This window comes from Cyprinus carpio, chromosome A8, assembly GCF_018340385.1.
Source record: "Cyprinus carpio isolate SPL01 chromosome A8, ASM1834038v1, whole genome shotgun sequence".
In the NCBI taxonomy this organism is placed as follows: domain Eukaryota; kingdom Metazoa; phylum Chordata; class Actinopteri; order Cypriniformes; family Cyprinidae; genus Cyprinus; species Cyprinus carpio.
In genome coordinates this window covers 11,240,718-11,253,066 of record NC_056579.1, presented here as the reverse complement: position 1 = coordinate 11,253,066, position 12,349 = coordinate 11,240,718, and the positions used below count along the sequence as shown (strand labels likewise).

Sequence of the window (12,349 nt, the reverse complement as noted above, 5' to 3'; positions counted from 1 at the left end):
AACATCTCTCACTACTATACCTAAGCCATTTGGAAATCATGCATCATCTCGCAAGCCTGAAAGCCTCAAATAAAAGGAAGCACAGAGGTAGAAAGAAGAAGAAAAGAGAGAGGTTGACAGAGAGATGTGTGTGTACCACTGGGACCCTCCATAAACGACATGTTACAGGACTTCAAATAGTGGGGGATTTGACAAGCAATTATAGAACCCAAACAAGCTCAGTGCTTTCAGAAGAGCAACAGAGAAAATAATACAGAGATGGTACAGGAGCATTTATTGAAGTCTGAGAGACAATGATAAGAGGCCAGCGTTGGTGGGATCTGCAGCGGATGGGGAGAAATTAGACACTTCGGGAGGCGTATCGTTATGGGATTACTGCCTCAAGAAAGGAAAAGGCACCTGTTTCTGTCTCTATAATTAAAGGCAGAGTTTCAGGCAAAAATGAAAAATCTGCCATTGTCTGCCCACTCATGCTGTTCAAAACATCTCAGCATCCTTAAATGAAAAGTGGTGTTAAAATACACAGATGTCATACATGAATCCACAGGGTCCCTGCAAACTCATGGGACGTGTTGTTGAGAAAATTCATTAACTCATTCAAATCTCATGTAAATTCATTACACTTTCAGCAATGAAAAAATATGGAGCCCTGTTGTGAAGAAAATTCCACAGCAATCTTAATGAAAACTCAGCCTTTCTCTATCTCAGAGGGGTAGGAGATTCTCCAGAAAATAACCTGAGGATAAATCTCATGCAAGCACACTCCAGTTAACATGCAAGAGTTTATCAATTTAAGTTGCAATAAATTTAGCCAGCAAAGCAAAAAAAGTGAAATAAATGGGATTTCACATTCAGTTCATTGTTACGTGACTTAACTGAGTTCATAATTAGACAGCCCACAGCTCAAAATTATTCTAAAACTGAAAGATCTTGATTGGCCTTGGAATTAAGAGATATAGAGATAGATATGCTTACAATTCATCTGAATTTTTCACCGCTCATGTTAATGTTTCTTACTATTTCTCCATGAGAGACGCAGGCGCAGACATAACTCAAGCCTGTGGCAGAACTCCTCTGAAGATTTATATTCGAGGGAGAGGTCAGTCGATGGAGAGGAAGAGGATCTTTAACGTGTCGCAACCTGCAACGAAGACATCACAGTTTACAGGCTATTATTCTATATGGAGATTCATTCAACATCCAGATACAATCTCAAACCTGACGCTTGTAGATATTGACCTGTCTTCATCTGCACAACACAACCACATTGCATTATATAAAATATATCTGTTCCTCTCATCGCTTTTTGGGGGGGGATGGGATACATGTAAGGAGCCTGGAGGTATGTGAAATGGACAAGATGGAGAATAGATTGGGGGAGGATGGAGGAGAATGGGGGAGGATGAACGTGGCGAACCAAATGTGTAATTGTGGTTTGTGGCTCAACCTGATATTCTTAAGGGACAGATTGATCCGTAAAGTGTTTTGTCTCCCTGCGGATGATGCTTTGTCTATTTATATACAATTATAAGGTAAGTTGCAATGAAAATATTGTAGAGTTAATATGATGCAGATTTCATCCTTATTGGTTTCTTTTCTGCAGTGTTGTATGAACATACTCGTTTCACATTATTATCGAGCAAAGTCAGTTCACTTGTGTGCTACATCTCAGAATCAACTGAGACCTTTTGACCCAGACAGATATGATCAATTCCACCTCTCCTCTATTATTGAGCCAAACTGCTCCTAAATAAGGGCACATCTCGTCTCTCTGGAGGGCAGAGAGGCAATAAGCAGAACTCTGTCGGCCACCCCAGGGCTTTAAGCCACGTCCTCCCTCCAGGGGCGGCACAGCACAGTTCATTTAATTACCCAGCATGCCCAATACATTCCCATCTCACATCTGTATGAGGCAAACTCGTCCCACTGGCAAACACATTGGTTTGTAATTAATTTTTCTACCTGCTCAGCTGATGTGTGTCATTCACGTCACGTTAATGCTCTCACATGTGTTCCCGATTGCAGAGCTGCGATTCAGGACCTAATTCATCAAGGCCTGTACCTGTCTCATATGGGTCATAGTGGGGGAAGGGTACGTGGGTTTAGCTGGAAATGAACCTTAGCTCAAATCCCCAGGTGTATATCTCAGCAGAACTGCAAGGAAAGAGTTGGTCCAGTCAAGGTGAAATTAAAGTTGCAGATTAAAGGAATAGTTCACCCCAAAATTTAAATTTGCTTGAAATTTAATCACCATTGGGCCTTTCATGATGTACATGAGTGTGTTTCTTCCATGGAACAGATTTGGAGAAATTTAGCATTATGTCACTTGCTCATCCATGGATCATCTCAGTTCAAACAGCTGATAAAAACATCCCAATAATCCACAAGTAATCCACACGACTCCAGTTCATAAAATTATGATAATAATTGAAAAGCTGTTTGTAATAAATTCATCTAGATGTTTTTATATTCAAACTATTGCTTTTGGCTAAAATACTATTAGAATGTCATTGTATAGAGTGTTCTCGTCTCATCTGTTTCAGGAGAAAAATAAAATATATATGCACTGATCAAACACAGTATATAAGCAATAAAAAAAATGTTGTTTGCTTTTGATGTGAGAGGATAACGATACATTTTCAACAAATTTAAAGTCTGTCTTTTTTCTTACTTTTTTAATAAGATTTTCTACACAATAACAAGTGCACAGGTTACAGACTGGCACAAGATAAAATTTCACAATATTATTACCCCAATTAACAAAACACCAAGCAATTAGCCTACATACAATAAAGAACATAACATACCAAGCAATAAAATAAATGGGGAGGGGGGGGAACATGTCTACACTTAAAAATAATGAAATCTAGCTAATGACGTTGTGAAGTGAAAAGTGTGACATCCAGCGCAAAACAACCTTTAACTACACATCCACAAAAAATATATCACAACTTGTTTCTAATTTCCTCACCATCTTTATCTATCAAAAAAAAAATCACCACTACTTTTTACTACTCTTCCTTCCTTCTTTTTTATTGAAAGAAAAGAATAATAAATAGATTAGGGCGTTGCTCCTTAGTCTTTATGAAAAGGTTTTTATGAAAAACTGCATTTTATCAAGCATTCACGCATTAAACATCATTAGCTAGCTTGACAGATATGTGGATCACTCAAATCGTATGTTTGTTTGTTTGTTGCATTGCATACTGAATATTGATTGGGTGATTTCACGTTTTATTGTGCAGGTTAACAGTTTATTGCACAGGTAGTTAATCTCCGCTCTATACCGCTACATTGCACAAGCGCACAACACACAAGCTGCACACACCACGCACATAGAAACATTCAGGAGTGCAGAAAATGATTGCCAATGCTGTCCTGTGATTTATTTATCAGCTTAAAAACGGAAAAGTTACAGCATATTCTCTCTGTTTCTGAAATAACTACCCTCAGCCTTGCCATAGTAGAGAGACGCTGCACAGACAAGTGATTTTACCAGTCATTTAATATTAAACTATTCTTCTAGTATTGTGTATTTATTTTTCGTTTAATATAAGTTCTGAACAGAATTTAGTGATAAAACTCTGCAAAAATGTCTTAATACTCTGTTTACCAAATAAAGATTAATCTTTGCATTTATGACGTTGCTTTCAACTGACAGTGCAACCAGTGACATTTACAATTACAAAAGGTTCCCAGGGAATGAGAGACAGCAGTCTCATTTGGGAACTAAATTTAGACTGAGCTTGTCCAGTGTCATATGAACAATTACCATGGAAACAAGTGTCACGTGTTCCTGTGTCTCACTTGGAGCTCAGTGAGTTACACTGCAACCCTAAATCAAACATATAGCAGGGGAGCAGTGCCTATAACAACATACAAACCATGAAAATGCTTTTAATAGTGTGGGCGTAATTAATTTATCAAAGCTATTGGTCGATGAAAAGATTTAAATCATTACATGGTGCATGACTCAACAAGTATATTACTCTGTTTAGTGGCTGTAGTATATTTAAAGAATTTTATTTTATTTACTACTCTAGACTGATTTCAGTTTGCAAGCACCTGTAACCTGTTTATCACTTAGATAGTTCACCCAAAAATGAAAATTCTGTGATCATTTACACACCCTCATGTCGTTCCAAACCTGTATGAGCTGCCTTCTTATGTTGAACATAAAAGAAGATATTTTGAAGATTGCTGGTAATCAAACAGTTGGTGGTTGCCATTAACTTCCATAGTAGGAAAAGAAATACTACAGAAGTCTATGTAAATGAAAATGAGTCTATGTAAATGAGTAAATGATCACAGAATTTTTGGGTGAACTATCCCTTTAAATGAAAATGCCAGTTCTGACAAATGTAACTTACTGTAACAATAGGAACTGAAAATGTATATACTTTTGTGTAAATAGTAGCCTATGTGTACCCTGCCTACACCTTTTTGTTTCAACTGCCTTAGGATGGGGTGTGTTTTTGAAGGTCAAATTTGACAACCAAAAAAAAAAAAAGGTTTCTTGACCTTTTATGACTGCAGCAGTAAAATATTAATATAAAAATATAATAAGAAGTCTTATATATATGTTACTTTAGGCTATTGGATACTATTATATTGACAACAGAATATACCACAAAAAATGAAAACAAAAAATATCAATACATCATCTGATATTATTAATATAGACTACCTGACATTTATTAAAATTGTAGTAGTACAAAAATACGCTAATATTGGAATTTTAGTTTATGGGATATCATTTAAAAACTCATTTTAAAGTAAGTGTTTGAAACCAACCTAGCACCACTACTAAAGAAAAGGGGGAAAAATATAAAGTGGGACTTTTGACTCCAAACCTTAGGCCTATATTGGGCCCATCCTCCCTGATATACAATACATAAACTGACTTTCTCCAATAGGCAAAAATAATGAGCAATCCAATTCCACTAGATAATAATAAATGAAATCTCAATCCTGAGTCATTTCAAGAGTATCTTTAAGCTGCAGAGGAAAGCAAATGAAAACAAATAGCTAAGATAAGAGAAGACGCGTAACTGGAATCAAGACCAGCAAATGACTTCTGAATGGGTTTGATCGGAAATGAATCGAAAGGAAAACAGAAAAGGTATTGAATGTATTATCAGTGCATTCCCATAATAAATCACAGGCACTCCAGCACCTCCACCGGCTCTGCGGAGGAAGTGAACAGGGACGCAGCACGCTGGAGTCAAGTTTGGTTGAACTCCGGGATGTTCATTAATACGACAGCGGTGTTTCTCCACCGATGAGTCTTACAGATGTTTATGGTCGTGCTAACGGAACGGAATGGAAAGGACACCTGGATGAACTGGACTCATTCCACTGGAAAAAGTCTCATCCTACTTCCGGGTGTGCGATTGTAGCACAGGATACTAGTGTGCTCCTGGAGATCGGTAAGAATCGCTTGGAAGTGCAGTAGTGAGCTCTTCCTTGTTAATTTAGCAATCTGTTTGGATTTCATATCGCAGCAACAGCTATTTGACCTCGGTCTCAAGTTCATGAATCTTGATGAATATTAGTTTTGTTTTGCACGATGCAATGGCTACAGTACGTGTATATGAGGCAAGGACTGTAATAAAACACCATTCCTAATTTCCTGTACGATAAAACTTGTAGAAACGAACTGTTCTTAAACCATAGATCAGATAGTCAGTGATGTAGTAGAGGTAAAGCAGCAGCATTATACAACCTCTGTTTAGGAATGAAGGGGCAGTTATGTGAACACAGACTGGCCCGGTTTTCATGCAAGAGTCAGTAGATTTTGAAAAGGTCTTTCCAGAATGATCTGTCCCTATCTGTCTCAGCAATTACATGTATCAAATAAACTGAAAAATCAGTTTATTGCCTGCCTAGTTGGGCTAGTAGTTCAGATATTCACTTTCCCTTTCAAAATTCTTAGTTTTTTTTTTTTTTTTTTTTTTTAATGTGCCAAGAAAGATATTTTTTAAAACTTGAATTAGCCTATAAGCAAAATAATAAATAAAAAATTACAAAAAATAAATATTATAATATTAAATATATATAATATTATAAGTAATAATGTTAGTAATAAGTAAATTAAGTACACAAAATTAATTAATTATATTAAATATATATTCATAAACAATTTTGCTGGAAAATCTAAATATTGGTGACTGTTTTTTTTTTTTTTAATCTTTTTTTAAACCTATGCCAACATTTTTACTGGTCTTACCACAGAAGTTGCTAAATCATATTTTTTTTGCTAAACATTTATGTGTGTACCAGAACGTAAGGATTTTTACAAATGTTTTTGAAAGAAATGTCTAATTCACACAGAGGCTGCATATATTACTTGATCAAACAACACTAATATTGTGAAATATTTTTACAATTTCAAAAACTGTTGTCTATTTTAATATATTTCAATACATAATTTATTCCTTCAAAGATTATTCTAATGATGGTTTTTTATATTAGCTCATAAAAACTCATGACAGGTTTAAATTCATAACATTCATATCAAACAATGATAATAATGCAGAACTTTACTAATAGATAAGCTAGATGAAGTTACATTGTTGACATATTTAAATCAGCACATTTGCAACCTTATGTGTTGTTTGCAAGGCATAAAAACACATGTTCAAGGTCAACAGATATAAGATTTTGTGATAATGCAGCACTGGTAGATTAGCTCCAGTGACATTTCCATCAGCTGGCCAGAAATAGTCTCACATTAGCCCCGGGCTATGCTTATTGTTTATCCAATAATCATACAATAAAATAATACTCTGTTTTTCCTCTCTAGACCCTGTCTGTGTGTAACAGCATTCCGGGGGCATTACGATGGATTCCTTCGGGCGTGTGGAGTTCTTGCAGGCTCTAGCAGAGGGCTGTGTGCTGCCCACTGCCCAGCAGGGTTTAGAGCAGGTCTGGCAGCTTCTGCTCGTCTGCCTGCTGTGTCGGGTCATCTGTAGACTAGGTGAGTCCATCATGCACAACACCAGCCCTCAAACATCTGTTCAGCTGACACAGTCTTTCCCCAAAGGATGGGAACGTGGCCCAGTCGGTTCTCTTATGGCTAACATCAATGCTTTTTGTCATGTGTATTGTAGCGAAAATCTTCACACTTGATCTTATTATATCCAACTCATGTTGCTGAATGGGTCCATCTGTTGAGTCTACAAGTGGCAAGCTAATGCTGTCTCTCTTTTTGACAGGTGTCTCATGTCATGTGAAGCATCTGAGCTCGCTGGCGGGCGGCCTGTATGTGTTGTACACGTTCTTTGAGCTGCACATGATGTGGGTGATTATCCTGTGCCTGCTTTGCTACCTCATCCTGCTCCTCAGCATAAACTCCAGCAGCCGAGGAGTCTTCCTTTCTGTCGTCATCCTCATTTACATGCTGATGGGGTCTGTCATCCACTTCCACACAACTGCTTTTTATAGTTGGGGCTAATGAACACAGAAAACTGGTTCAAATTGTAAATACTCACAATCACAAGTGGTCATATATTTTGATCTTTTTATCGTAGGGAGCTGCACATGATAGATGCAGCGACCTGGCATAAGATGAGAGGTGTGTCTTCACTGAATAATTTTTTTCATGTCACATAATATTCATCGGATGACACTCATTATGGTGTCGCATGTCCCATACGGACCGTTTCGTTTGTGTCCAGGATCTCAGATGGTGGTGGCCATGAAGGCCATCTCTCTGGCCTTTGACCTCGATCGAGGCGCTGTGTCCTCTTTTCCCTCACCGCTGGAGTTCATGGGATACCTCTGCTTTGCGGGAACCATTATCTTTGGGCCATGGATCAGTTTCGCCAGCTACACAGATGCAATTAATGGGCGCAAAATGGTAAATACAATTATTATTATTTTTACTCCTAGTGTTATTGTCATTTTTTGCAGTTACTATAAATCATTTATTATTTATTCTTTTTTATTATTATTTTACTTCTGCAAGCTCTTTCTGTATATATTATGTGGACATTTTATTTACATGTATACATTATTTTATATACACTAGTGTTTAAACGTTTGGGGTCAGTACTTTTTAAAAAAGAAATTATTGCTTTAATTCAGCAAGAATTCATTAAATTGTTCAAAGATGACAGTAGATATATTTAGATAATAGAAATATACTTCAAATAAATTGTATTCTTTTTATTTCTTAAGTGTCACCGTTTCAACAAAAATATTAAGCAGCACAGCTATTTTCACCATTGATAATAATAAGAAATACTAAGAAAATATCTTGATCACCAAATCAGCATGTCAGAATGATTTCTGAAGTATCATGTGACACTGAAGACTGAAGTAATAATGCTAAAAATTTAGAAATATATTAAAATAGAAAACATTTATTTTAAATGGTAATATTTTATTTTAATAATTGTAATCATATTTTTATTATTGTTTTACTATATATTTTTTTCCAAATAAATGTAGCCTTGGTGAGCATGAGAGACTTCTCTCAAAAACTCACTGACCCCGAACTTTATATAAATATGTATTTGAAGTACTTTGTTTTTGGTGATATATAAATAAAATTGTAGTTGCTTACACTCTGTGTCCAAACACACACACCATCAACCCAAGCCAGTGTATTCATACAGCGTTTTCCCCAATCCTTATTGTTTCAAAGCAGTTTTCAGAAAATGTCTTTATATGCAGATATTGACATTAAAATAAAGTGAATGTGTTTTTCATGCTAAATGATAAATGGGAAAAAAATAATTGTTTTCTTTGAAGATAAGATAATTTTGATTTATTCAGCAGAGAGCTTGCAGTCCAGTAACTATCCTGCTATCTCCTGCAGAGCGTTGGCTGGTTTGGAAAGATTGCTCTAAGCTTTCTGAGGAGTCAGATCTGCCTGGTTATTTCCAACTGTATTGCTCCTTATCTCTTTCCTTACTTCATTCCCATCTACGGTGATGGACTTCCTCGTAGGTGAGCTGCTCTTCCCTCCTTCCCTCGCTCCCCATTGGGTTCCCATATCCAGAGGAATTGAAATGGCTAGCTTGAATGTTTATTTCATTTTCTGTTTAATATTGTTTTTATTGGCCTTTTGTCCTCAGGTGGCTTCACGCTTATGAAAATGCGGTGCCTTCCACTTCAGCAATTATTTTGTCAGCTACTTGAGTGAAACAACCACTGTGATGGCTGGAGCTGGATTCTCTGAGCACAAAGACCACATCAAATGGTACATACAGTACTCATACATTTTCTCTCTTTATTTCTCTTTTGTTGTTAAATAACAGCATTGTTGACACCTAATGTGACATTTTCTCATTCAAAGGGATATTACAGTAGCTAAACCTATGAATGTGGAATTGCCAAGATCTATGGTGGAAGTTGTTACCTCTTGGAATCTGCCCATGTCAAAGTGGCTTAACGCATGTTTGTATATTTATTCAGGTTTGTGATACAGTATTTATGCATATTAATGTTGTGCATTCATATAAATATTCCCTGTACATTTTAACACACAGACGTCTTTAAAAATGCACTCAAACTTGGCACTTTTCCTGCCATCTTGGTGACCTACACTGCCAGTGCATTGTTACATGTAAGTATTATTTCCAGCTCTCTGGTTATTACCATTTTACCAAGGTTTGTTGGCACAGAATCAGGTTCCATCTGTTTAAACAGATTTGAGTTTGTGTAAGGGTGAAAAAGCACCTGATCCAGAAAACAGTTTCCCTGTAACATGACAGCTTGGATAGAGATGGTTTCTTATCTCAGAGCACCATGACCCAGATTTAAACTGCTGTCTACAACTGGTGTAGATAGATAATTCAATCACAGCTGCCTACCCTGGCAGCTTATGTCTTGTCATTATTGTTATGCCTTGTTATTAAGCTATTGTAGTTGTGCATGTTAGGTTGTACTGCAACTCAGTGTGTAGCTAGAATAAAATCATTCATGCTGTATTACCAGTTTGACCTTTAGGAATATAAGTATATAGGAATACCTGCTGGAAGTATTTTTAGGTATCCGTGCATCAAACTGTTCATGTTATGGTGACATGTTTTTTTGTTTAGCCAGTCCGAAACATACTGTGAATGTGAATCTGTTTGGGTTCACTGACATGGCTGAGGAGGGTAGGTTTTTACATGTGGATGTAAGGGTGAGTGCAATTTGGTGCTAATTCTGGCAGAAATTAGCCAAAGGTCTAAAATAAACTAAAACAACTTTTTATATATTTTTATGTGTGTTTTTTTTTTTAGTCAGTATGTAAATTGTACATCCCAGAACAGTAATCTACCACTGAACTAAGACAGATATTAGTGACAGGGATGCATAATTCAAGGTTTTGTGGTTGGGTGGAGACCTCTGGTGGTTAATGTGGGACATTGATTCTAAATTCATTCACCATTCAAAAATATGAGGTTGGTAAGATTTTTTTTTTTTTTTTAATGTGCATTTATTTGATCAAAAATACAGTAGAACTAATATTGTGAAATATGATTTCAATTTAAAATAACTCTTTTCTATATCATTCTATATTTCAAATGTAATTTATTCCTGTGATGGTAACGCTGAATTTTAAGCAGCCATGACTCCAGTCTTCAGTGTCACATAATCATTCTAATATGCTGATCTGGTGCTCAAAAACATTTCTTTTTATTATCATTGTTGAAAACAGCTGCTTAATACAGACCGTGATATGTTTTTTATTTCAGGATTCTTTGATGAAAGGAAAATTCAAAAGAACAGCACTTATTTTAAATACAAATCTTTTGTAACAATATAAATGTATTTACTTTTGATCAATGTAATGCATCCTTGCTAAATAAAAGTTTTAATTACTTAAAACAATCTTACTGACCCCAAACTCGATAGTGATGAGGATAGTATATTTCGTTTATTTACTAATTATGTGTTGTTTGCCAGGGTCTCAGCTTTCATCTGGGGGCCGTGCTGTTGTCTTTGGGATTCATCACTTATGTTGAACATGGTAAACAATAGTTTTAGTTTATTCATGCATGCTTGCCATCAATAAAATAAAAACAGCTATAATAGAACCAATTAATTAATTAATTAATTCGATTTAAGTAAAAAAAACCCTGAAAATATATTGATACTAATGCATACAGTCATCATGGCACGCATTTCAGTAGGTAGATAATATTCATTTTCAGATCATTGGTCTAACCAACAGAACTCAAATTCTGTCTTTGTTTCCTCTTTCAGTTCTGAGAAAGCGGCTGGCGGCTATTTTCAGTGCTTGTATACTGTCAAAGCGCTGTCCAAATGACTGCCATCACCAAAATAAGAAGGTGATCTGTCCTGCACTGCTGAATTCATGATAAAAACAGTTTGTTTGTTTTTTTTGGTTAGTGCAGTATGTGATCTCTAGTTTCACAGATTTCCAGTGACATTTCTTATCAAGTTATATTTTTATGTCTATTTCTTTTTTATCTGTTGTAGATGGTGTGGGTGTATGGTGTTAACCTGTTCTTCAGTGTATTGTCTATATTCCATCTGACATATCTGGGATCACTGTTTGACTCTGAAATGGACAGCATGCATGCTGAGGAGGTGAGTGTTTTCATATGCATATGCAATTTAAAAGTATATACAATTTTATTGTGATATAAATATACAGCTACTGATAAAAATATATTAAATTCAATTAGTAAGAATTGTTTTGTTAGTAAGAACGTGTTTTGTTTCCACACAGGGTTACATGGCCAGTCACACCATTCAAAAGTGGTCGGAACTAAACTGGGCGAGCCATTGGGTGATGTTTGGCTGTTTCGTGTTTTATTGGCTCATTTAAAGAGAATACTATAGTACTGAACAAACAAAGGACCATTCACTGAACCTGAACATGAAAGAAGGAGGATTCTTACCATAGACTGCATTTTTCAACTGTCAGTGTTACATGCACACTTCTGTCCCTCATCTGGAAAAGAGTGCCATGGAAAGTGCCTTATGACTCATGTTGTTAAAAGAATCATGTTCTCATAATGTGATCATACTTGTTCTTTTTATTTTGATTTAGATTAGGTACAATTTTGGATTAAACAAAAGAAAAAATATAAGTAGGCAGCGTACATTAAGTGTTATTTGTATCTCTTTTTTGTTCTCTCTGTACGGCTTGATATACAGTAGAAAGCATAGTCTCTTTCAGTGTGACCTTGTTATTGTCACTTTTATAAAACATGTCTTGAACTTGTAAACGTTTCATATTTTTATCAAAAGCTTTCAATTAGGTCTGAAAATATTATTTATTATTTTCTAATAAAATTGGCCACCATGACTATTTTTCATGGATTATATCATAACACCACTAAACAACACAACACATAATACTTAACAACTTTCTCCTCTATTA

The 12,349-nt window shown here is 35.8% G+C and overlaps 1 protein-coding gene across 1 annotated transcript; it reads left to right on the top strand.

The window, feature by feature from the left end:
* Nucleotides 1–5,169: 5,169 nt before the first annotated feature.
* LOC109061989 (protein-serine O-palmitoleoyltransferase porcupine-like) lies at nt 5,170–12,278 on the top strand. Its single transcript, XM_019079071.2, is given in 14 exon segments — nt 5,170–5,429; nt 6,806–6,979; nt 7,218–7,410; nt 7,533–7,576; nt 7,680–7,861; nt 8,825–8,955; nt 9,084–9,109; nt 9,112–9,208; nt 9,305–9,405; nt 9,498–9,574; nt 10,903–10,966; nt 11,203–11,288; nt 11,440–11,550; nt 11,693–12,278. Coding segments are annotated over 13 exon segments (1,347 nt in total). The 5' UTR covers nt 5,170–5,429; nt 6,806–6,843; the 3' UTR covers nt 11,792–12,278.
* Nucleotides 12,279–12,349: the final 71 nt, after the last annotated feature.